Source organism: Cottoperca gobio, chromosome 2 (assembly GCF_900634415.1).
Source record: "Cottoperca gobio chromosome 2, fCotGob3.1, whole genome shotgun sequence".
NCBI classification, from domain to species: domain Eukaryota; kingdom Metazoa; phylum Chordata; class Actinopteri; order Perciformes; family Bovichtidae; genus Cottoperca; species Cottoperca gobio.
In genome coordinates, this window is record NC_041356.1 from 6,507,236 (window position 1) to 6,534,397 (window position 27,162).

The 27,162-nt window shown below is 41.9% G+C and overlaps 1 protein-coding gene across 3 annotated transcripts; it reads right to left on the bottom strand.

The window, feature by feature from the left end:
• On the bottom strand, positions 1-26,762 carry LOC115019147 (semaphorin-5B-like). 3 transcript variants are annotated; one of them, XM_029448546.1, is made up of 23 exons: positions 26,630-26,729; positions 21,749-21,799; positions 15,096-15,284; positions 13,143-13,242; positions 12,941-12,986; positions 12,322-12,384; positions 12,131-12,229; positions 11,132-11,345; positions 10,755-11,040; positions 9,908-10,043; positions 9,193-9,400; positions 8,888-9,095; positions 8,010-8,127; positions 7,702-7,886; positions 7,354-7,497; positions 7,092-7,239; positions 6,263-6,488; positions 4,956-5,177; positions 4,708-4,878; positions 3,684-3,833; positions 3,309-3,344; positions 2,200-2,411; positions 1-2,102 (listed from the first exon to the last, which is right to left on the bottom strand). In XM_029448546.1, the coding sequence occupies exons 3-23, from the start codon at positions 15,238-15,240 to the stop codon at positions 1,941-1,943; spliced, it is 3,279 nt and encodes a 1,092-aa protein (XP_029304406.1). In that variant the 5' UTR covers positions 15,241-15,284; positions 21,749-21,799; positions 26,630-26,729; the 3' UTR covers positions 1-1,940. The 3 variants fall into 3 exon arrangements, with proteins under 3 accessions (XP_029304406.1, XP_029304415.1, XP_029304398.1); XM_029448555.1 differs by lacking the exon at positions 21,749-21,799 and having other exon boundaries at positions 26,630-26,762; XM_029448538.1 differs by lacking the exons at positions 15,096-15,284; positions 21,749-21,799; positions 26,630-26,729 and having other exon boundaries at positions 13,143-13,551.
• Between the last annotated feature and the right edge of the window lie 400 nt (positions 26,763-27,162).

Here is a 27,162-nt window from a genome sequence, read left to right on the forward strand (position 1 = left end):
TTTTGCAGCATGGAGTAACTTAAATATTAGCGATACGGTTCTGTTTTAATAGCCTACGACTTTGGGCTTTTTCTTTTTTTTTTTTTTTAGCAGTACAGCTTGTGAAAATGTTTTATTTTACATGTCAGAAACAATTCCAAGAAGTTTCCTGAGAATAACTCATTTCATACTAGTTATAAGAAAAACAGAGACGGTGTTTGATTGACATACTTAAGTATTTTCAATGTAAGGTCAGCTGAACATGCAAAAATGTAAAATGTATCTACAATCAAGCATATTCAATATTTATGGAGAATAAAGATTCTAATTAAATGAATTTACTTTGCTTTAAATGAAGGACGTTTATATTTCCACCATCATTTGTACCAAAGTACATTGTTTTCTTCAGGATGCTTCTTGGAAATTATTTTGAAATGACTGATCCCTAAAGAAGACATTGCCGAATTTGTAAATCACGGGGAATATGTAACACACCTGCGAGCATAATGCTTTCATAATCCACAAGCACCAGTGATGATACCTCACACACACACACACACACACACACACACGACACATTGTGTGAGCCAAATGTTCTCTTCAAAATGTCACACGATTAATTGTATTCAGAAATGTAAGAACATAACATGCTTTCCTTAATTGAACAGTGTTTAGCATATTTTATATTTTAAATGTAAAATAAGCCTTAAAGTTCTAACTCACAGAACATTTCCTCCAAGACTTTACTCCTGCCTCTGAGCAGCCATTGTTTCCCACTACATGCAGACACTTGAGACCTGCTTGACACACACTGCTGGAGTTACCTGTTTGCTGCATGGCACTGCAGTTCAAAAGTTTGTGGCTGGTTTATGCTCTGGATAGAGGCTCTGAAAAATACAGGAATTATATTTGGTGATTTCTGACCAATAACCGTAATGCATTTACATTCTGAAAATATGAGAAACATGCCCCATAATATCGAATAATATGATACAGATACAGATAAAAACAGCTGTGAACACACCTAACAAAAACATTATACAATCTGCTGACAGAAAAGTCAACAAACTTTCATTTTTAACAAAGTACAGCACATAGTGTATCGAGGCGTGTCAGAAATGTCTTCTTCGGGGTTGTCTGCTAAACTTGCTTCGTTCACACACTGTGAAGGATGAAGTGTGAGGATGTTTCAGTCTTACGTGTCCAAGCTAAATATTTTACAGTATTACTGAGTCCTCGAGGGAAAGGAAAATCCCCAAAACAAAAACCAGCAGATGAGTCTCTTCTCAGTTCGGTGCACGTCCAGGTACATACATTGTCCAAGAAGTGTACCTGAAGGCCTGGAGCTCTCACACTGCCCTGAGCACAAACACAGCAGCTCAGGGTGAAGTAAGAGGGAGGGGGCAGCCATCCTGTACTGTAGGTGCTGGTTTCATTTACCAGCATAGTTTGAAGAATGGGCAAGAAAAACAATCCTGACAGCTTTTAGGAGACCGGAAAGACTCCTTTGTGGAAAACACATTAGCACAAATGGATATTTAAGCCGGTACAATTGATAAATTCAAGAATGAGTTTCCTTTCTGGGGGTTTTGTTGGACAGAAGGCTAATGTGACCAAAAGTGTCGGACACAAAGTGTAATTGGTTTTACATGGTGCACATGGTGTTCGCTCTAAACCTTAAACTTATTTGCATGCTGTGGCAACTCATCCATGAAAATGTGTGTGATGTTAAGCAGACAGTTTCTGCAAAGGGCTGATTAACTTTTTTTTTTTTTGTTGGCACCATAAACAAAATTCAGATTCCTCAACAACTGGGCAAATAAAACTGAAACCATATGCACGGCAAGATATCACATAAGAGAGAATGATTTTGGTGTTTACTTTGATCTTTACCAACAGCATCTATCAAAATCTTGAAACACTTCATGGTGCTGTTTGGGGTGAGTGAAAGAGGGTTCCTCTCAGCTGTGCATGTAGGTCCTGCAGGGGGATTCTGGATGGAAGTCGTACTTGCTCAGGCTGGGAGGGTAGTAGGTGGTGGCGAACATATTGCTGGCGGGCAGCGGGGAGGGGAAGTGGTTGCACGTCTCGTCGTTCACGTGGAGATTGTTCTTGTTTAGCGTCTGTAGTGTGGAGACAGATAAAGGCACAAAAACAATCACTGTCTAATGAAGGAGACCTGGAGTATCGGTATATAACGACACAATTGAACCAGCCCACCTTAAACTCCATGGGGATGTACTTCTCATTCTTTGGCGTGGTGTTGCCCTGCTTGTTGTAGGTGAGGTGGTTGGGTGTGCTGGGGTGGATGACCGCTGACTCTGCTGATGGTCGGTTCAGTTGGTGGCAGTAGCTGTAGGCCAGTGCTGACAGTAACGCTGCTGCAAAGAAACTGGCTGAGCCCACAGCTACTAACTGGAACAAAGTAAAGGCTGGGAACAGAGCGGTGGGAGGGGAAGAAGGCAAAGAGGGAGGATGAGACACAAGCTATTCCTCATTTTAGAAGTGGAAATTGGTACTTTCAGGGGGTGAACATTGCAATCCATCCTCCAGTGATCATGTGTATCCACAGCAAATGTCTCGGTATTTACTTGTGTGTTTTATTAAATGTCAGAAAAGAGTCAAAAATCACAGTTTCTCGAAGTCCGAGGAGATGCTTTTAAATGTTTTGTTTTGTTTGTTAAATATAAAACATAAAAACGCACAAAATCTCCAATTTGAGAGGCTGAAAACAGCATTTTCTCATATTAATGCATGCACAATTACCTATAGTAAAATAGTAGGGAGATTATATCGATCGACTAATCGATAACTCGACTAATCGTTGCAGCTGTAGTCCAGACTATTATTAGGAACTATCCTTAGGGAACCATGCACAACCACACCACATATCAAAACAGTCTGGTTAGTAAATGATACACTTTCTCGCCTCAGACTTGGGGCAGGAAAGGAGAAACCTCCATCAGACTGGGACTTGATGTCACTATGTGGCTGCTATCTAACTTTTTTAAAAGACTAATACTAACCCACAACTTTTCCTAGTCCCATGTGGTATTGGGTAAAAGCCACAAACAAAAGTCAATATGGAACCTACAGTGTGGTACACATCAGGTGAGGAAGAAAGCCAATAACTTTGTAGCTTTGCAGCAATAACTGGGTGCTGCTGCAATTTAACTGAAGTGATATTGATTCACTGTAGATGCGACAGGAGAGGGAAGGTATAAAACCTGCCACATTGTATGTGGGGGGGATTGAGGAGGTGTGTGTGAGCAGGGAACAAAGTCATTTTGTGAGACTGAACAGAGAGACATCTCCTTGTTTTCACTCACTTCCACAGCTCTGCTCCTCCTGTCCAGGTAAAATAACTGGAGACAGACAGAAATGAAAACAGAGAGACGGAAGAAAAAAAAAATCAATCTAGTGAAGTGAAATTACCACAGCTCCAAAAGATCAAACAACAAAATAACGAGACAAGTTAATTTCTCTCAAAGGCTCCACTGTTCTCGAAGCGGCAGAATGCTGACATCTCCATTAATTCATCTTTTCAATTTCTACACAGACTGAAGTCAGCATTTACTGGGTCTGATTAAAGTTTTGTGTAACACAGACAGGATCTTTCCAGCTTAAATCAGCAACAGTCTGCAGCAATTTACTTTACGCAGCAAATGCGTTCCAGCAATTTATTAACAAAAGCTTGTGCTTACCTGGCACCTCATGAGGCTGGCAAGGCCTGGACTGAGTGATGTTACCCTGGCAGGGACCGGCCTCTGCCCCCGGGTCCTCACCACAGCGACGAGTGCGGTGCTGCAGACCCTGCTCATCACAGTCCCCCCAAACTGTCCATTCACCCCAATCTGGTGAGCAAAGAGAGGAGCGGGGTGATGAAAGTGTGAGGTTGAAACTGAAACAATTGTGAATTTATTCTAATATTATTATTATTTAATATTTGCCCCTCCTTGAAGAGCACCTGATTCTTTACTTCAACATCACCGACTCAATTTTGAAGCTTTTTTTTAACAATTTGCCGATTCTGTACAACAAACAAACACTATACATTGTAAAAAAGAAATCTCATCTCCCGTGGAACCGAGTGAGCAGAGAGACAGACGGTCACCGAGCGTGCATGTTGAGAAAGGTTGGCCAAAGCGCAATGGTCATCATCAGTCAGTCACAGTTCAGCCTCCTGTGTGTGTCCTACTGCGGTTCCTTTGTTTATTGAACAAAAGCTTAAAATAAATGAGGAATTGATGACACCAATTTGCTTTCCATGTGTCTACTCTTTCTCTAAACCCAAAGGAATAAACCTACATGCTAATGGTAACATTTGAGGCATTCTGACTTGCATCCAATGCATGCTGGGATAACGGCCAACGACCTCAACCCAAATATTGATTCATCACTTGCTGTGTGGAGGAGATTTCCCACCAGTGTCCATACAAACACAATTACTTCAATGTAGGGAGACTGGGTGAATCGAGGGAGCGTATTTATGGTGTAACAATTACGATAAATGACAAAAGTAACAAAGTACTTTACAAAGCAATACAGCTGAACAGAGATTAACAAGGCAACATAGGGAAACAAAAAAAGAGATTATAATTACCAGTATGCAAAATCATGAAATGATTCATGTCGTCCACATTAACAATAATAATAATAATAATAAGCTCTATGCTAACAGCTCTTCTTTTAATTATTAATTAAAACACTTTATGTATGCTGATCTACCTTCACAGGCATGTGTATTGCAGAGGGCCTCTTCAGTGTGCAGGCCTATACAGATGTCTCCTCCACTGGCAGGGGGAGGGTTGCTGCACGTCCGAGTGCGCTGGTAGTGTCCGCCCCCACAGCTGGCCGAGCACTGGGACCAGGAGGACCAGCAGGACCAGGCTCCACTCACTGGAACACATCATAAACTTAATTAATGTAATGTGCATATTCTGCGACTACACTGACAGCCAGAAGCTCCCTGTTACCTGGACACGGTTGAGTGTTGCAGTCCTGATACTCCACGGGGGATCCTACGCAGGCGCTGGGGTTCGTCCTGCCCTCCGCGGTGGAGCAGCTACGTTTCCGGGTTCGAAAGCCTCTGGAACACTGCTGAGAACAGCTGGACCACGTTTCCCACGATCCCCAGCGCACACCTTGGGGCTGGGACAGAGTTTGCCTGCTTGTCTTTACCAAGTCTTCAACCAGAGCTGGAAATACACAGAAAACACATTTTATTTGCTTTATTAGAAGCCAAATGCATCGAACACTAGAATCGCCAAGCGGCATCTTTACCCCCCGTGTGTTTTCAAGTGCATGTAACTGTTCAAATAAAACCCATAACTATCTCAGTTTGTGGCTTTTCCTAACATGAGTTTAATAATCATTATACCTCGAACTGTCGAGGAAAGGGAACAGCTTTATAATGCAACATTTGTGCCACGTCCGGTTGCATAACAACGCTGGTTGTTTAGTAACGTGGTCAAAACGTACGTCTGTTTTATGATTGAAACTTTTTTTTAATATATTCATGATTAGATTTAGTGCCTATGTCACGTTTTAAATGGTTGCACAGTTTATTCATGAATTAAAATATATATTTGCCTTAAATATTATTTAATTAATTAACAATTTAAAATGAATACACTTCATAAAATTCATACATTTTTAAAAGTTGTTTTAGTCAAGTCTTAAAAAAAAAAAACATTTACTGATCCCAAAATCTTTTCTCAATAAATCTAAACTTCTACATTTACAAGGTCAAACATGAACCGCAAGACAGACATCCTGTAATGACTGAATTCAGGACGAGCGCAGCTACAGAACCTGAGATGAAACAATAAAATGACATTTTCACCTTGTCAGCTTTACCTATTTTGGAGTAAATACCTAAACTGAAGAAGAAGATTCCATGAAAGAAAAGGAAAGAAAGGAAAAGCCATGTGTGTGTCGGTTCAATGATGTTTAATCAATCTGCTGATTGGTGTCTGATACTTCCTGCTTTTGAGGGCACCAGCTGTGTTTATTGTGGCAAACTGGGAGCTCTGCCACCAGCTGGCCCCTCTAAAGCCAAACCAGATGCAACCTCTACTCAGAAGGTTTTACAGATACAGTACATTACACTGGTCTGTTTGACTTCATTTTGTTTTTAGGCCGGTATAATCCAAAAGCTTGCAACTGACAAAAAGAGGGAACACATGGCTACATTTGTAATTTGTGACCAAAACTGCAGAGCAAGAAGTGAGAGGGAGAAGAGTTGTGAAGCTGACGGTCCCTGTTCATTCCCAGTACTCACAGTCAGTCTGGCAGGCTCCAGATCCGTCATTGGGGCAGAACCGGGTCTCCATCTTCTTCTTGCCCAGCTGGAGCTGCTGGGGGTCGGGGAGCAGCGCCCGGCAGGTGTACCGGAATCTCTGCTCTTGCCTTGACCCATCTTGACTGACGTTGACCGGCATCCAGGGGGTCCAGGGGGTATTGCGGCGCACCTCAGGGCAGGCCTCCAGGTTACACGCCTTATACTCCTGGAAAACAGGACAGAGGAAGCTCATCACCGTTATAACATGTAACATTTCCACATTAGACCTATGTTATAAATGTTGTTGTGTTGCGTTTCATTTGCTCTCCTGTCATGGCGTCGTATCCCCTTTGAGCAGCGTCAGCGTTGTGGTCGTCTGTCTTTTTATCCAGTTTTAAGAGTTTGTTACAATACACTTTCGATCTTGGTTGTTTTTTTGTGGCACTCGACACCCCACACGGGCAGGGCCGTGGCACAAAAGAATTGGTCATAAATATTAGGGAGAACAATCTCATATTCCAGCTGGTTACAAATCACTGAGCACATTCATGCTCTTAAGGGGATTAATCTTTGATTTTAATAACCCAATAATCCGTCCTATAAAGTAAAGCTTTTTATTCCAAATATAACTTCAATATAAACGTGAATGAGAGGTGTGATTGCTCTAAATGTCTACTTTTGTAAATTCATTTATGAATCGTCTGGGTTGGTCACGTTCATGAGATATTATATATAATATCTATAGTTAGAGCCAATGAATTTGCCTGACTTTTCAGCGTTGTTCTTAATACCTTAACCTCCTTTATTTAATAAATAAGCACGACAGTACCATGGAACATCCAGGACAGCTGTTTCCATTCTCACAGGTTCTGGTCCTGGAGTGGACCCCGCCTCCACATTCAGCACTGCAGTGAGCCCAGGGGCCCCACGCTGTCCACAGCACTGGCAGGGGACAGGGCTTCTTCTCATTGCACAGCCTGGAAACACAGAGACACTGAGATCACTATCCAAAGTGGTGATATGTTAACTCTGCCATGTATGTTTCTAACTGACAACATTTCTACCTCCGAAAAACTGATTTCCCTTCTCACCTCTCTTCTCGACCCTGGCCTACACAGATTCGACCACCGTGGCGAGGCGAGGGGTTGTTGCAGGAGCGCTGCCTCACTTCAAATCCGATAGCACAGCTGCTGCTGCACTGACCCCACGAAGACCAGGGAGTCCAGCCGCCATTCCTGAGGAACAGAATCACAAATCCATGCGTTTCATGGCACAGAAAAGCTCCACTCTCATCAGTCTTGTTACCAATAACAGCAGCTTTTAGCAACAAGCTTTCAAAGTTAGCAAACATTTAAGATTATGAGCCACATATTAACTTCCCAGGCTTGTAACTGATGAAGACGACTCCCTGTTCATATATATTCATAAAGAGACTGTACCTGGAACAGTTTGCCACCTGGATCGTCGGGCCTGTACACTCCACCCCACCACATTGTGCCAGAGGTCCGTCACACAAGCGGGACCGACACACGCAGCTGCTGATGGAGCCCTCGCCGTCATCGTGGTTACAAGGTTGCCATGGAGCCCAAGAACCAAAACCGCCATCCTGTGTCAGGTTCCTCACCTCCAGAGAGGATTCAAGGGGATTAAAGTCCACGTCATGCGCACATGAATAAGTAACATTTGCATAAATGCACCAAATCGGTGTGTGTGTGTGTGTGTGTGTGTGTGTGTGTGTGTTACTCACTGGGCACTCAGTGATGTTTTGGGTCCACTGGTTCATGTTGGAGCTCTCCTCAATGGTGGTGCAGCGCTTCTGTTTGTGATCCCAGCCACAGTAAGGGTCCCGAGCTTCCATGCAGTTACTAACACGAGTGCAGTTAGTCAGTAATTGTTGCAGTTGCAGAAAGATCAAGTTTCCCTGCGATACAGTTTTGTTTGCTGGATCAACAACTCTAGCACTCTGCACATTTCCACAGTGGACAGTCAGCAGGATGTTTCAGGACGATAAGTGTTTTCTCTATTAAAGGACTTCTATTGTGTATCAAGTCGAAGGACTGATACGGACACTTCATACAGTGTGTTGTAAGGTTGTTAACATATTCCAGTAGCGTCAACAGACTCATCAAATGCCTGCTTTTGTAAGGTCTGCTGTGAGTCTTGCCAAAATATGGATTGACATTTCAAAAGCAGTTTCTTTACAGGGAAAATAAACTGGGCTCTTAACATAATCATCTTTCTCAGCGTTTATTACTTGCCTTTCAGACTTGGCCGCCCACACGTGTTAATCTTTTCAAGTATTTTCAAGTTGAGTTATTAAATCTGCCACCAGCAGCGGAGCAACAAACTGAGCCAGCTCCCAGATTTAAACTGCAACTTTCTACTAAATGATCCACGCAGAAGTTGGATTCACATTTTTATTACGTAACAATAATATTGATGTTGTTATAGCTGTTAATCTATCTTTGTTAATCATGTGTCACAAGTTTCCTTCTATTCTGATCAATTGTAAAACTAAAAGTCTATAAATCTGCTTTTCATTATCTGAAAGCCCCGCTTGTTAAATCGTTCTGGAAGCTGACGTCATACTTGATGCTGCAGTTTTGAGGGTCTAATGGATCATACCTTTCAGTCGGATAGCTGGAGCAGCGCTCTAATGGGATCTTCACCAGTCTGTCATCAAGCCCTACGATCAAAGATCTGTCACTGTGGAGGATTTGCAGGCTCTTGATTGGTCCCATTTTCCCTTGAGGGAGGAGCCTGAGCTCCTCAAGGTAGCAGCCTTGAAGGCTTTTATTTGTTGTGGAGAGAACCTTCAGGATGGTGCCGTATTCTGATGAGACAAGAGGAACAAGGAGAAAAGTTATGGGATGAAAATAATCTACTCTTTTTTGTCTTCCCAGCTCTCTCTCTCTCGCCCTCTCGCTCACCAGTGCCGATGTACATGACATGGTAGAGGCTGTCTCGACCCTGCACAATGTCCACCACCAGCTTGGAGAAGCGCAGGTTGTCCTGGGTGAGCAGCGGGTTGATGGTGATCGGCTGGACCACATCATTCATGAGGAAGAGGCGCTGGGCGTCCTGGAGGCTGCGCTCTGTCAGGTTCCCCCCGGGGCCTCCCTCCTCCAGTGTGCCACACTGAGGGATTTGCAAACAGAGCCTTCATGAACGTTTCAACCTGGATGTTCTTTACTTGTTTTTTTTGCTTAAAGCCAAACTTTCGTCCATGAGAAATATCAATATGAGCTACAGAAGGCAATTACTGACATCCTAAGTAGATGTTAAATAAATGCAAATCTGAAATTAAAAATAACAAACCTATTGCATATGAAATGCATAGATTACATAAAACTGAAATGTCAACACAATGTCCCTGCAGCCCGATTTGAGTCGCATTTTGTTTATGCGTCGGGAAACTTGCCAAGCTCTTATTGTTCGAGTATATTTGATGCAGCGGAGCTGGAATCTTCTGTGTTATGCTGCAATAAGCTATTTCTGTACTCAGCACAGGATTAAATGTCAGTCGTTTGAACATTTGTTTTGGAGGGAAGGCTGGGAAATTCTGTTTCACAATTTAAAATCCATCACCATGATGTCGGAGAAGAACAGCGACATGGATCCAGTTTGTTTAAATATGCGAGTTACCTGAAAATTGGGTGTGGGGTTTGGGGTGGAGAGCCAGGCAGTGCGGGGGTTCTCCTGGTAGCGAAAGGGTCCATTGAAGGCCTGCGTGATGGAGCTCAGATTGAAGGCACACACAGCAGAAGCAGATATACTGTTCCTAAAGGGAGAAAGAGAATGGCTTAAAATCTCAGTTATTAACAAGGTATAACAAAAATAGAGATAAAATACACGTTGACAGACGAAACCTAAAAAAAAAACGTTTGAGTTTGACATATGATCAATATATAAATGATGATGCCTTGTTATAGATTGAATTAGTATACCATATAAAGCAGTTATAATCTCAAACAGCTAAAACATTAAAATGCTGCTTACATATTAATGTATCATGAATTATAATCCAGTTACATTATATATAATAAAGTAACATTTGAAATGGGTCACACTAGATGTAGTTTGTTGAAATTACTTCTATAGTTTTATTTTAGTAATAAAGATCTGTTTATAAGGATCTTTACATTGTGGTATCTAAATTCTCTGAAAGAACTAATCAATTAACGAAGAAAGTAATCGGCAGATTGCAGCCCTACACTAGTTTTACAGGAGAAAAGTATCTGATAACAAAAACATAAAAGAAACTATCGTTTCCAAGGACAATATTTACAGGCGGACTTCCAGGAAAGTCAAATATCAAAAGTCTTAATTTATTGTAGCAGTATAAAACCTTGACGCACGGTTTGGAGGGCGTTTATGATTTGATATCTCTTCAGTATGTACGAGACAGTTATAACACTTGCTGCTGGTATCTTCAGTCAAATGTATCAGTCTGCACAGAGAGTGTTTAATCTAGTTATTAATTATTACTCACACATTAGTGGTGAAGATACCGAAGATCAGGTCCTGCTCTGGGAGGGAAAAGGTGCTCTGCAGCTCGTTGTAGTAAAAGGGGATTTCTCCTGAGCGCGAGCAGTTGAGTCGGGCCTTCATGAAGGTGGTCCACGTGTCCTCCAAAAGGAAACGTCCGCCCATGTCGTTCTTACAGACCCGCGCCACGCGAGAGAACACTATCTTCCCACAGTCGTTCTCAACTGCTGTTTCTCTCAGGAAGAAGTAGGCAAACCGACCAATCTCATAAACGGACACGAAATGAGGCTCTAAGAGACGCACGAGAGCAGGAAAGAGAAGATGTAACAATGGCCGATATGAGGCTGGAGACAGGAGGAATCAGTGCGGCGCTCTGTTTACCGTTGAGCCATTTGGAGTTGTACTGGGCGGTGCGCAGAGGCGGCATGTTCCCCAGGCTCCTGTAGATGACGGGGTCGCGTCCCGAGAAGTCGATCACCGTCGCAGCATACAACTCGCCCTTCTCTGTTACCATGGCGGTGGAGTTGTGCCGCGGGTCATAGGGACATCGGGCAACGCCGTTCACTGTGTCCAACACCTGACTGATGTTCCCCATCTGACAGAGGGAGTAAACACAACAGTTGCAGTATTCAGTTTGCACTGTGGGATGCAAATTACATTTTGAACAAATAATGATATTACTTTTTAACACATCAACCCGATCCTGGCTTTTCTCCATTGGCTTCCACTTTAAAGCTTTTAAAGTCTGCCCCAAGCTACATAGTGCGTATAAGCCCGCTCGCAGCCGTAGATCCTCAGGCAGCTCTCTTCTGGCTGTTTCAAAGTCGAGGCTTGAATCTAAAGGTGACCGTGCTTTAGCCATCAGGGCCAAACGGCTTTGGAACGACCTGCCTGAGGAGATAAGTCTCGCAGAATCAGCAATCTCTTCTAAATCGCTTCTTAAAACCCACTTTTATAGACTTGCTTTTATGTGATATTGTCCTTTGTTGCTTTTTATTTTTATTTGTATCCATTTTATCGCCATGTTTCTTATCTATTGTGCTGTTTTATCTTTCATCAACATTGCTGTCTTCTCTCTACTGTGTCTTTATGTCATTAAGAAATACCCTTTTGACAACTTTTGAAACAAGTTTTTGTAAGTTTTAACACATTTATTATAATTTATGTGCACTTTATACCATTTTCAAATGTGTTTTCCTCCCTCAAGGCATTCATTTCACTACAGTACAACTTGCAAAAGGCATTAGATTTTGTGATCCTGTGGTGATTGGGTTGTAAGTATTGTAAGTATTTTGATGGAGGATGATCCCGCTGGCTCAAACCTGATCCAGCCGGTAACTGGCGTCGTCACTTCTCATGATGATAAACTGTTGTACGAACCTGCCTGGTTATGCAGACCGGGGTGAAAGCGTTAGTACCACACGTGAAGAGTGTCCTCCCATTTATCAACAGAACCCGGATGTAGTTTTGACACTCCTCCTGCAGACAAACACATCACAACTCATTCATAAATCAGTTCATCCTGAATAGAGTCAACAACGACTTCTGTATCATATGACACGTGACACTACCTCCGACTTCCCCTTGCTCTGACACGAGCGCTTTGTGTCTTCATCGGGTGCCCATTCTGTCGCCTGGAGAACAAAATGTTTTAATATTTTGCTACATATTAAGGACATGAACTTCTCAAAATGTTGAACTATTCCTCGGAGCAAGAAAAACAAACAAATGTATTTATATGAGAGACAAAAACATAAAAGCAGAATTTATCTATTTGATCAATTTTAAATCAGCCATTCATTTAAAAATAATAATACATATTTGAATAACTATTGAGTATTGGATTTTAAAATGTTTTTATTATTATTTAAAGTATTAGTTCTGCTGAAACTGTCAGCTATTTATCTTATTTTTAATATGAACATTTTTATTTACCTGCATTTTGTTACTACTAAAAGAAAATGCAATTTCTTTATCATTTTTAACAGCTTATTTGCTCATTCTCACTTTTTATTCTCTTTTAAATGCAATTAATTAATGTTGCAAAAAAAAAAAGCAATAAAATATGCATTTTAAAGAAATCAAATATTGTTTTATTGACTTTAAATTGTAATAATATCATATAAAAATGAACTGAACTAAAAACTGAATCATGTCACATCTCTAACGTGAGCTTTCGGCTGACGTTACCTGTATGAGCGAGGCGTTGCTCAAACTCAGTGTGAAGAGGAAGTTTCTGTAAAGACATATTTCATGTTAGAGGTGAAGCAGCAGAATAACACACACACACACACACACACACACACACTGCAGGCACTTTAATAAGCTCGTCCAATACATTTATACATTGTATATTGTTTGAGTTGTATTTGCTTTAACAGTTATTTGTCACCTTGCTCCCACAATGAGCTGGTTTCTGCTCAGGTCCAGAGCCAGCTGGGAGAAATCCTTCACTCCTGGATGGGAGAACTCTGACATCCACGGCCTCAGCGCTGGACAGAGGATGAACAGGATGAACCGACATGTAAGAGGGGAAAAAAGTTGCGCGGAGCCATAATATGAAGTGCGTGGGAACCCTTCTCCACCAAATGGCACCTGGCTCACAGCTCCAGCCTCACTTAAGCCCTCGGTGTTTTTACTGATGTGCCACATTTCTCTCCAGTGAATCACCTGATCCCGCAGACGGACGGCTCCGCAGCCTCCCCTGAACCTTTCCCCTCGGAGGATCATGGCTTCAAAACTTTACAGACCTTTTTTTTTTTTTTTTTTTAAATGTGGCGGGGCCGGAACATTATTACAGTCAGGAGGTCCGGTGGCAAACATGCATCAAGCCGGGACACTTTAAAAGATCTCGGGTAAATAGAGACAGGTATTGATATTTGTTCAGCAGCAGTAACTCCTGCTTAATGAGCCCTTTGTTGTAAAACAACCAAAGCAAATCAAATTTAAAATATGAATAGGAATATGAACAGGAGCCAACACCAGTCCTATGTCCTGAGTACATTTCATTTGATTTCATTCTGTGTACTTATATTTCCCCAGATTTATTTATTTGCACTGTTGAAATTAAATCTTCTTAATTAAAAAATGTTAAACTGCATTATTATAATAGATTCACTTAACTGGTCTCGATTTAAAACCCAGGCAGGATGAGCGCTAACCTAACCTCTAGAATAAACAACTGGTTGTGTGAACAAAGCACATAAAGTGCAACAAATGAATCGTCTCAAAGCAAAGGACTGCTGTTCTAACCGACTGCTGGTTTGGTGTACTGGACGCCCTCGCGTGTGGGTCAAATGTATTCAAAACAATAACAGCACGGCTTGCCATTCCAACACTTTGAGCTGAATGGAAGCGGACATCCTGTCAAAATAATATCCTCAAAGGCTCTTTCACAGTCGTTACAGCTGAAGAAGAACATTTAATGAGGCCGTGCTGTTTGAAGACTTTATTCATTTAATATAATCCATTAAGTCTGTTAAAAGGTCCAAGCATGAACCCCTATAACGCTAAAGATAAACTCTTTAATGCAGATTAATCTATATTATCTGTATATTAAACTCCAGCCTCAGGCTCTGTAATAGATACTGTTTATTTATCTTGTGTAAAAACATGAAACATTTTGAAAGCTGCAACCATATTAGAAACAAAAGTAAATGATTCTTGGCCTCTGTTCCACCTTGAACAGCTCTGAAAGAGGGCAACAATACAACAAGGAATACAAACCATCACTTTTTCAGAGGAGCTATTGAATTCAAATTGATTTTGTGCAAATGCCTGTGTGCATAATGACCTGTGGCAGACAAAACGCTCACACTCACAAACACTATTCCTGCAGCTCAGTGGGCGACAATGACTCGCTTTCCAGCAGCAGCCTTCTTCTAATCCCTCTCGTTTGACATTTGCTACTTGTAACCACAGTGTTCCTGCATTTTCAGGAAATATCTGACCAGCTTTACGACATGACGCAGAAGCATTAAGGACTGCGAGCTGCTTTCATCTACAGGAGTCTTCCACACATCGACCTCTGTTTGCAGTTGACACAGCTACGATAGTTAATGGTCATGTGGACATACTTTATGTAACAATATATTATAACACAAGTTGTGACAAAGCTTTTACGAGCCACATGTCTGTATGAGGTTCAATAAATCTGTAATAAACCAGATCTGCTCTGTTTTCCATTAAATAGCTACATTGTTTAACAAGCTGATTATTTCAAATTATGTTGCTACTAAAATATATATTACGTATTATATAGTTAGATAAAATGGTAACCAACGTTTGTGTTTTCATTTGATACCTGCGGACCACATGACGTCCTGGAGTGACACAGGTGACTCACCTTGGTAAGAGACAACAGGATGCTCCTTTCTGCCACACTCTGCTGGTTTGACGTGAGGCTGCTGGGACAGACACACAGACGCACAGATGACCAGCACGAGGCCACAGGGGGAGAGGGCCCGCGCCCCCCACCCTGACGTATCCATAGTTACAACCACATCCAGTCTTCTATCAGGTCCTCAGGAAACACCTGTTGGAACGGAGGAGACGTCCGTCAATTTAAGAATAACTAAGGATACAAATAATTAGTAGGGGTGTGAATCTGGATTAAAGCAAAGTGTGTACATTATGAACTGATTGCAATAATGTAAACACTAAGACAAATAATATATATATTCATATATGCTAAACTTGCACAAATAAACGCTTTTTTCGTACTTTGGTGTCTCAGTGACTTCAAGAACAACAAGTTCAAGTTGTACAAAAAGAAAATGCTGAACAAATGACATGTAAAACTGGTATTTTGTGTAATATTTTAATAAATCACACAATAATGCTCGACACAACTTGACTTGTGTGTAGGATTACTGTCCATCAGCAGCTAAATATAGGTCATTTTGTAAATAAAAGTCTTAATAATCTTAATAAATAAGAATACACATTCTTCTCCCATCGCTACAAATGAAGTCTTGTGACCAATATATAAAATCTACATCATCGACATCCATCCATAAACATTAAACAGTACTTCACACTTCTGCACACCCTTTCTCTCTGTCTGCCTGTCCATCCATCTAAATTAGTTTTGCTAGTCCCCCCCAGCCCTGCGGTGCTTCTGTCTGTCTGGGTGTCCAGCCCCTCAGTGTCAGCAGGACTCGGTCATGGCTAATTCACCTCAAAAGGCCAATCTCTCAAATGCCGACTCTCAGACCGAGGGTGCCATCAACAGAGGTCTGTAAGACTGAGGAGACACAAAGACGAGACTGGGCCCAGAGCCAAACAGGGGGAGTGAACTTTGAACTGTGAGCCACATGAAGGGTCTTTGTGTCAGCATCAAAATCTAGTTATGTACATCAAATCTGCTCACAGACGACAGACGTGTCAAATAGCACAAAAATGCTAAATGTATCTGATGATTTGCCAATAACAGCACCTGTGGACTCGTAGGACTTACGTTCCAACATTTGGTCCTGATGTCAAACAACCTGCAGTAAATTGCTGAGAAAGTTCCCTCAGTGACGCCAAATAACTCCAAACACAAGGCCAACAGGTAAAACACAGCTGACAAATGGAGCTCTGTTCCCACCACTGTGAGAACACACGGACATCCAGGTCAAAAGGGCGATGCCAACGTTACTGTTACAGCATTACACCGTATAGTTATTCTTAGTATGGGATACACAGCAAGGAGGACACTCACAATCCCCATTGTGTCTTATTTTCTGGGAGGGAGAACATTGGAATATGGATGCTTCATAAAGTTGTGGGCAAACTAAATAAACCATTTTCCACATTTTAAAGCCTTAGAGAAAAGGACTTAGAGAACACTTTGGATTATAAAGCAGGTGCAAACACTGTATTGAAATCGCGATATTAAAGCAGATAAAATGTCTTGCTTCCAGTTTAAAAGGGGAACTTTGCACACGTCAACTTCAAAAGGTGTTTGAGAGAACTACTGCATACATAAACAAGTTGTACAAAGCCTTTTGTGGCTCCAGAGGCAGCTGCGTACGGTCTGATAAACTGCCTCAAGTGAGCTCAAGACCTTTTGAAGTTTGAAAATGAAAAATGTGAAGTTAGAAAGAGCATTGTGGGTAATGTAGGCACCAGGTTTTGACGAGGAAGAAGAACGCGTGGAATAGAAAAAAAGACAGTAGCTGTGATTCTGCTGCATTTTGATCACCGAGTAGCTTCAGTTAGCTGAAGTACAGAACAATAAGTGGGACTCGAGGACACCTTTGATAATCCAATCGAACTAATTTAAATTGGCGTAATCTTCCACATTCATTGCAAAAAATTAAAGTAAATGAAGTTCTTCTCAGCTTCAGTTCAGTGGATTTGTTAAGCGTCTGCCACTCTCCTTTGACCCTTAGACCCGTTTCATTGCAGCTGCTATGAGCTCTGGAGAATGCAGGCGGTGAATGTCTGCCTGTCTACTGCTCACCAGGAGGACTGACTGTGTGTGGAGGCAGAGGTTTTTCAACCTGCTGGGTCTGACATTGGTGCTTAATGAAGCGACAGGATCAGAGCCTCCACCGCTGGCCTCGCCTTTGTCATGTGGCCATGCTCCTTTCACGGTGCAAAGGCTCGCCAGTGAGAGGCCTAGTGTACTGGGACTTGTTTATTAAGTACAATGAGCGGGGGCAGCGGCAGACGTCAGTCAGATTCTTCAGGGGCAGGAGGAAATGTTCAAATGCAGAGTCCCACTTTGTGATCAGCCTTAGCTAAAGACGAAGATTGCATGCTTACGTCCTCATATCTAAATATCTAAATAAGTGGGTTGTCAGTGCCCTCCAAACGACCTATATGAGCGCTTCAGATCCACCACCCAACACAGTCAAGATATTTTAGATTTGGGAGGAAAAGTAGGAAGTAAAGGCGGGAAAATATTCCTTCATGTAGCTGCCTGTGTTGGAAAAACACCAGTAAGCTTGAACAACTTGTGAGGAGATTAGAAATACAGAGTCTCCAATTCATGTGACCTGTGTGTGTGTGTGTGTGTGTGTGTGTGTGTGTGTGTGTGTGTGTGTGTGTGTGTGTGTTCTGTACTGTGGGAGGAAAAGCCCAGGAACACGGAGCGAACATGTGACCTCCACACAGAGAGGAACGCTGCCAAGATGTTAACCCTCTTACATCCACCGTGCATGAAGTTTAACTAGTTTCTCTGATTCAATAAAGCAAAACATATGACGTGTGTACTTTAGCAGCTCCGTTTAATCTCCCTCGCTTGTGTATCGTTCCTCTGTGAGAGGGAACAGAAAACTGCACAACTAAGATGCTGAAAGTTTTAAGCATTATAAGATCTACACAGAGCAGAAGGCTCCACATCCAAAGATTATTCTGTGTTTGCAATAATGTCCACTATGTTCTTGGACACTTCAATCACAGCTGTACAAAGTTTACACATTTTACGGAATTAAAGCAACATGGAACTTGACTATTTCCTGTGAGCTTCGCTTCTTTATTTCAAGAACTTTCTATTCAAGCACTCTTGGCTTTGTCTTCAGACAAACTGAAGCAGTAGAACATTTCAGTCTTTTCAGGAGCCTAAGGGATGGCCCTCCCATGGTGTGTGTGTCACTTGGATACCTTCAACCCCACACCGCTTATATACGACTGAGTTGATTCGATGGAGAGCAAAGCACGGTTGAATCTCTTTTGTGGCCATGTGACCACTAAGCTTACCACGTTTGAATACGCCAACAGGGCAGCCATACTGACACTGTGAAGGTGCCGTTTCTTATTCTGTCAGGATGAGTCAAATCTCTTCCGTCGTTTCTTACAAAACAGCTATTATAGGGAATTATAAGTCGTGATCGGACAACAAAAGATGCACAAAGCCCTGGAAAATGCTTAATAACGCTTGCACCAGGATTACACAGGCTACAGAATAAGCATGCTGAGACACTGGGTGTACATGTTAAGTGAGCTTCATTAAAATCCTCACAAATCCTCTTTGCTGAGATGATGTATGACAGGGAAATTAATCACAAGTAATTGTTTCCTCATTCAGAAGCCTCGTGAGTTGCCATCAAAAATAAAAGGACCAGCGTTTGACCTTTGTATATCAGCCTCTTGTCCAAACTCTCTTGTACTTGGACTTCATCCAAAAATCATTAAAAGAAGCAGTGACCCCCCCGGAGAACCTGGGAGTCCAAACTACAAAATTCCTCCTTAAATAAAGACGGTTCACAAAACAACAGCTGCTACCAGAAGCAAATCCCTAAAAGATTTCTCTCTCTGGCTGTTCCAGTTGCAGCTCCTGCTCGACCGCACCTTCACCTATGAGGCAGTAATATTAACGGCCAGTGAAGTCAGTTCAGTTGGAGCAAACGGACACTGAGAGGGCATCCAAAGTCTCTCCATCAAAATATTCAGGGAGGACCATTTCCGAGGCAGTGTTCTCAGCTCCTTCCTACCGGGGTGAATGGCCTCTCTGTGCAACCTGCCAACTATCTGCCAATGGCTGCTCTCTTTTACAAGTGAATAGACTGAGTTTAGACACAGTTAAAAAGACACACTAACGTGCCATGGCTGCGCCACAATGGCCGCTCGGGTAATTTGCCAAACCTAATGATGCCGGTTTGGCCCCGGCTAGAGGAGGTAGAGAGCAGGAATCCTAAAGAGGCACACAGCTGCGCTGATCCCTCTCTCCCTATCTCGCCTCTCTCATCTCCGTCTCCCTCTGTGCTCTTATCATAAACTCCATTTATTTTGCTTTCTGGAAGAGACACAACTGGGGCGTGAAAGCAAATGCATACCTTCTGCATTCACTCTTCACTATTAGGACTTTTCCCACATTGAAGGAAACACATCAGACACAACTTCAAATTTGGCTATTTAAAAAATATATCTAAAAATAATTGTAATCAATACATAAGGCACTAAGCAGAGGCTATACATCCTCTTCACATGGAGGGGAGGTTTTGAGGGTAGGGAATGAGCCCTTACCCCAAGTGAAGGAGTTCAAGTACCTTGGGGTCTTGTTCGCTAGTGAGGGGACGATGGAGCGAGAGATTGGCCGGCGTCTCCCTTAGAGATAGGGTGAGAAGCTCAGCCATCCGTGAGAGACTCGGAGTAGAGCCGCTGCTCCTTTACGTTGAAAGGAGCCAGTTGAGGTGGTTCATCTAGTAAGGATGCCACCTGGGCGCCTCCCTAGGGAGGTGTTCCAGGCACGTCCAGCTGGGAGGAGACCCCGGGGAAGACCCAGGACTCGGTGGAGAGATTATATCTCCTCACTGGCCTGGGAACGCCTCAGGGATCCCCCAGTCGGAGCTGGAGGATGTGGCCCGGAGAAGGGAAGATTGGGGTTCCTTACTGGAGCTGCTGCCCCCGCGACCCGACCCCGGATAAGCGGTACACGATTATACACCAGGAAATACACCAAAGATGCTGTTTTCAGCCTCTAAAATATGGAGGTGCTTTTCTCTGTTTCATATCATATTAAAGGGAATATCTTTGAGTTTTCGACCGACAAAACAAAACATTTTAATCCTCTTGGACTTTGAGGAACATACGGTACAACATTACAGCACAATCACACTAAAAACTGCAGCCAACAATCTGAATCCACTTCACTCTGATCTCTATGAACGCCTGCATTCCTTCACATTTATTAGTGTTAAAGATGATCTTTGTGCAGTACGACCACCTGCAATCACATGACATGTTTAGGTCATGTGATGACAACTGAGCAAACTTCACCCAGCAGCCCGTGAGAGGAGCTTCAAAGCTCTGGCTAATAAGTGCAAGATTGAGCTGATGAGTTTAACACCTGACAGTCTTTAAGTACCATAATAAACTTCACCAAGGTTGTAGCATGCATAGCTATTTCATTAGATTTAATTAGATTTTAACATAGTTTAATAATACTGCTGTCCCCTTGAGAAGGTCTAGTGAATGGAAGAAAGAAATTGACTCTATTATGCGTCAGTGCATCTAATTGTAATGGGGAGCTGCAGAATACAAATGATAGGTTTGTATTTTTATTATCTCAGTAGGATGAGCAGTTTGTATTCCACCTGCGAGCCCGAGCGTTCCTCACATTTATTAAATATACCTTTGAGTGCATACTCTGTTTAGTATGTCAATGATTAATCCATTGCATCTAATTGATGCTGTTGTCATGGAGAAGGATCTCATAAAACGTAGTCCTTATTACAGACCAAAGCACATGTGTGAAGATTATTGTTATGCCAGACACAACTAACATTTCCCAGTAATGGCCCGTACCTCACTCTCCATAAAAATGAATAACTAATTAAAGATTTGTAAGTCAGCCTTGATATTTCCTATTAGTCATTTGGGGAGCTAAAAGGAGAGAATAATTGCAATTTCTGCAAACAAATGGCGAGGTACAAGCTTGTAATCAAATCAGTATCCCGAGAACGTTGGGTTACAATCAGTGCAACATGTGGTTCTTGCTTGACAAAAGGCCAGTTGCTCATCTATTGAATAGTGAGGCTGAAAGAAATGACTCATTCAGACATCATTTTAGAATCCAGACTGAGGCTATTGATCCAGGTTTCACGTGTCTCCCCTCTGCTTTTCTCTCCTAAACCATCCCGATTACAGTTTCAGCACTCATGCCTCAGACAGAACAAAGGAAATATCTACTTCACATTACCTGAGCCCCCCCAATGTGAACACACGTCTATCCACGCTGTATGTCGTCTCCACGGGGAGAGACAGAGCGATATACGCCGAGGATGGGAATGAGAAGGGGGCAGGGAGAGGTGGCAGAGGTCATGTTATAGATCTTTAAAAAGGAGAAATTAGCCTGCAGAGGGAAAAAAGACAAACTGACCAAAAAAAAAAAAGCAGCCACAAAAAGTGGGCGACTTAGACACAAAGACAGAAAGGACCACACAAAAGAATAAGTAATTGCACTGAAACAGCCAACCTCCCCATGGGATCTATACATGCCTGAACACACACACACACACACACTCACACACACTCTGCACACAGAGATATACAAGAAAATAAACTCACTTGTTCATCATCACCAAACTGATCCGGGAGACAAACGTGCGGCAACAGATCCTTCACATGGTGAGAGAGAGAACTTGTTACACATCGACACACAGTCGCACGCTGACCAGAGTGTGTGCAGGGAGGTGGAGGGGGAGGTGAAGGGGTGTGTGATGTGGGGGGGGGGACCAAAGCATTCCTGTTTGTGCAGAGCAAACTTAACTCTGAATAGAGAGGGATGTCTGCACCGTGTGAGTGTGTGTTTGTATTGTTATTCTTGTGAGATCCAGTTTTAAGATTTTGGTATAAAATGAGGTCAGATTAGGTTCGTAACCAGCGGAAGTTGCCAAAAACATCCTTTTGCCGAAAGAAAAAGAAAACATCCAAGAATCCAGCAAAACGCCACAAACTGATAAAAGATCTTAATTGAATTCAACTCCTGCTGTATTTACACACCACAAGTATTGAAGTCTATTTGCACCGGACACATAGACAGCTTGTATCCTTTAAAGCCCCGTGACACCTTTTTTGTTCCAATTCAACTGCTTCGAGTCATTTATCGCCTCCAGATTCTCGAATATGAAAAGTCAGAACATTTCCCTTTGAGAAACTTCTCTGCAGCATGAAGTGCAACTTGTTCAAACGAACAATCGGCATCTAAATCCGAGCACATGAAAGGGATCTGAGGTCAATACAGATACAAAGTGAGTCTTAGTGTTGATTGAGCACAGCTGCGGTATCACGAACGTGCAGATGAACGAGGAGACAGAGTCAATAACAAAAGCAATTAGCTCAGACAAACATTTTGTTTTCCTAAACAAAGAAACCCTCCGGCCTCCAGAGTCACCTGGGACGGCCAGCAGGAAAAGTCAAAGCTGGTAAATTTGAGTGAACGCGAACCATCGATGACAAAAAGCGTCCGCTCCCTGAACGTGTTGAGTTTCATGACCTTGGGTCCATTTGACATTTCACAGACTGGTTTTTTGGTTTGTGATACATTTGTGATATTTACTTTTGCATGCCAACACAGCTGCTGGCGTTGTGTGTCATCACTGAACGCATCGTTCACAGTGAGGTGGAGGTCACAGGGATGGCTGAAATAAACACCATTAATACATGCGGGATTAACCGACAGAAGAGAGAACTACTTCAGATCTCAAAAGGCAAAGCATTAATTAACTTTCTGTACCCAAGGTCAAGAATGAAGCGCTCTTTTTTCACCTTCTGCCACACTAGTTTTATAAAAACGCCCTCCAGAGCGGATAAATCTGATAACAAGAGCTTTTGACCTGATCTGTTGGTTTTAATTGTTATTTTATTGGATTGTTGGATTGTTATTCCTACTTCTAATGATTTTAACTCACATGTAACTTTTATGTGTCTGTTGTTAATTGTGTTTACTCATGTCCCATGTTTTATCTTACAGTGTCTATAAAGTGTTGTGCATTGTGCAAACCACCTGGAACTAAATGTGCTTTATAAATAAAGTGTTGCTTGCTCATAAAACAACACATAGTGTTTTCAAATGTCTCAGTGTGGACATACTCTGTGTCAACAAGCAGGAAAGATGACTGTTGTTGTGCTGTTGACAGTGACACCAGTCAGCCATGGATACAGAAGTGTCAATCTGAGAAGGCGAAGAAGTGACCTCCCCATTCAGAAATTAATGCCACCAATAAATCACATCCACTAAAAACGACAGGATCGTTTAGCTTCCCGTGTGCCCAGCCGAGCGTAAGAGACAAATAACACTTCCCCGGCCTCATCCCCAACCTTTAAAGAGTAGGACATTCATCTCTCTCAGCCTCCGTCTCACCGCAGCAGAGTACCAAACCCCCCTGAGAGGATGAATGGCTCGTTCCTGTGCAAACTTCAGGATGACCTCCTCCGGCTCTGTTTGTACAGCCCTCCTGTCACTGCTCAGGCTGAATGATGACTGGCACAGTGAGACACAGGGGGGGTTGCTGAGCAAAAACTAAACATGGATCAATGAAAGATGGCAAGGTTTGTCCATTACAGTGGACTTCAGGGGAGCTGGAAGACGGCGAGTGAGTATAATAGTGACTTCTAAATCACCTTGTGTGATTCTGAAAATGTATCAGTACTTAAAGAGCACATTCAGCCACCTGTAACCGCCGACGTCTTTTGAACAGCCAAATTTATTTGTGGCGCGTCGACCTACGAGCACATTAGGTTCAAATCAAGTAGCTGTTATGAGAACTGTTTAGCAATTATAACGTACAATCTGCATTGTTCATATTTGATTGCTTGTCTTCTGTAGCGCTCATTTCAGTAGCATGCAATGTAAAGAAAATCAGCCAAATATCATGAGGTTTGGACTCCCTTTCTTGAATTCTTTGAGCGTTGTAAACTTGAAGCTGATACGTCCCGAATGTCGATCTACAGTAACGTATTTTTGAGCAGAAACATTGTGTCTTAAAGACGCTAAAACCCTCCGTAGAGATGAAGTTAATAATACACATCAGTTCATCTCCAATGATTCCCATTAATCCATGACCAGCTGCAGGAGGCCTACAGTGGTTACCCAAATACTCTTAATCCCCAAAACCAGCACCCGACCCCCACCCCCCCACATAACAGCCCTCAATGGATGCCTTGTCCGGCACATAGCGCTCCACTGTGAAACAGGTCGGTGTGTCTCAAAGAAATATTGACTTTTAATGCTTTAAACCTTCGGCTCGCTCCGTTTAAACAAACCTGGCTGTGTTGATGCTTTTTAAAACCCAGCGGTCACTGAGGTTTACCTTTCTGCTGGAGCAATAAAAGTGTGCTTACAGGAGTCACACACACAAGTAGAGGTGTAGTTTAGAGGTTAGACAAGCAGCCCAGTGAGGACGCTTAAAGAAATCCGAGGTTAAGGTTAAGTGGACAGTTTGACATTCTGGGAGAAATGCTGATGTGAAAAGTTATAATAAATATGCTAAATATTAGATATTACATTCCCCTAGCTTAGTGTAGATGTGCAGGACGTGCTTAGCCTAATTTGTTAACGCTGTCAAATGTGGGGAAACAAGGTGTCCAAAGCTCTTATTTACACTTCAAATCGTGTTTGTTTACTTGTGTAGAAATAGAAATGTAAAAATGAGAGATTTTGGTTTTAGGAGCAGTTAGCCTTTAAGCTATTTCGTGTCGAAGGGTGAGAGTTAGCATCTCAGGTAGCATCTCAAAACTGTCCCTCACTAATGATGGAAAGGTTGTTGGTTTAAATCTCTTAATTGGTGCTCTCCTTTCCCCCAGCAACTACTATCGTGGTCCTGTAAGGTGCTAAACTCCCACACACCGACATCGGAAGACTGTGGCTTTCTACTGAGTTTTCCGAGAAAAACACCGAACAACTTTCCCCGAATAAATGAAGGTTAAGCACACACACAGTCTCAGAGTCTGAATTCTGGGCTGTGTGAGGGAGAAAGCCTAAACACCCAGCCGCCTGTCCATCAGCCCCTCAGCACTAAACTTGCTCTTTCTCTCCTCATCCATCTTTCTCTCGTTTTTCCACTTCAGCCCGGCCTCATGTGAAACTGTGGAGGTCTGTGGGTAACACACTCAGGCTCCCAGTTTAATGATTTAATGCCACTTCCATTTAGGGGGTTATATTAGCAGCAGTACGTCTGTGTATGTAGTGAGGGCTCTGTTTCCAGTCAGGTTGTAAGCTGATGTTTAAAAAGTGGCGGATAATAAAATAATAAATACATCTTTTGTACAGTAATGTTTTTGACAATAAACTATGAATAAATGTATCTGATATCTCCTACGGGGTTGGTTGATCTGTTTATGGCCACTCGTAGAGTTTTACATCTCTGAATGGGATTTTCATCTACTTGACTTCCATTAATTTTACTGCACTATATGAACAATATGATAACTACCAAAAAAAAGGAAACATAAAAGGAATAAAGTTTATTAAAACTGGTAGTAATCTGCATTTTAAGACCAAAAGTTCATGACCCCAGACAGAAGACAGCAATTGACTATAGTTTATAATGTATTTTCAAAACGTCTGTCTAAACTACAATGTTTAGGCTCCACTGGTTTTATTGCTTAACCTGTTATTCCTTTGTCTGTATAAGAAGACAACTTAAAAGGATCCTATCAGTACACATATGACTGACAAAGAACAACAATGAAGACAGTAAGCTGTTTAAAATGTGACAAAGAACGACGATGAAGACATTAAGCTGTTTAAAATGTGAAGGGGAAATACTGGAGCGAATCGATGTATTAGCTTTAACAGGATCAGCTCTTCTCATATTATCATGCAAATGATACATCTTGATCTTGTCATAGATAATTTAGTGTAAACTTCTAATAATAGTTATTGCACCTCTGCAAACACAACCCCAAACTAGAAAAGGTATACCAATCTCTAATAAAATGTGGCAGTTTAATGTTTATTTGCCAGCATATAGGCGACCATAAACATACTTGTTTTAATGTTTATGAATAATGACGCATAATTACTTTTCGTGTAAACTTCCTCTACTATAATGCACCAACAGAAAACCCGGTCAAAAGGTAGAGATTTTAAGCACTGTTGATAATTACTTCTATGCGATGCCGAATTTACCAGAAGAGTTTAGCATTTAATATTATCGCCATAGTAAGATTTTTTTGTAGAAATAAATGTCTACATTACTTTCTGCTTGGTGAATGCACGCCGAATTGGAGAACGGACCCTAAATATAGGTTTGTTAAATGTTTCAGTTCAAAAGTATCTTCCGGAAAGCTCGTTACCGATAATAAGTTAATTTTTGAATGGAGTTCGGCGTTAATGCTCTAAACGCCGGGGATAAAAGGAACACAAACGACACTAGGTGAGCTACTATCTTTCAAAAGCTTACTCATGAAATAAAGTTAATACAACTAAATGAATCTCGAGCTTACCTTTCACTTTTTATTCATAATGGGTATCCTGCTGCTGGTTTAAGTTGTGGGGAGACGGAGATGGAGCAGGTTCACGGCAGCCCGCTACCCAGAGGTCTGGACTCTGCTGCGGCTGTCAACAGTGGTAAATTACAGGTTAAATCCAGACCAGTAGGGGTGCTGTCAAGATCCAGAGTGGACCAAATCTGAAATAAACTCTGTAGTAGCCAAGTAAATCTGTGAAAGCAGGAGTGAGTCTCGTCTGTATGAAATGTAAGCAACAATATTATTTATTATTATTATTATTATTATTATTATTATTATTATTATTATTATTGTTATAAATATTAATTATAATAGTTATGTAAACCAATCAATTTGCAAAAAAAAAAATGTGATACCTGTGGCACCAACGTTAAATAATAAAATTGATCATTTGATGCATTGGAAGATAATAACTAAACACCCTACTATGTTGAACAGGACAATAAAATAACATAGACATAAAGAAAAAAAGATTTTCCAAATATGTTGCAGCATATCTGACCTGCAAA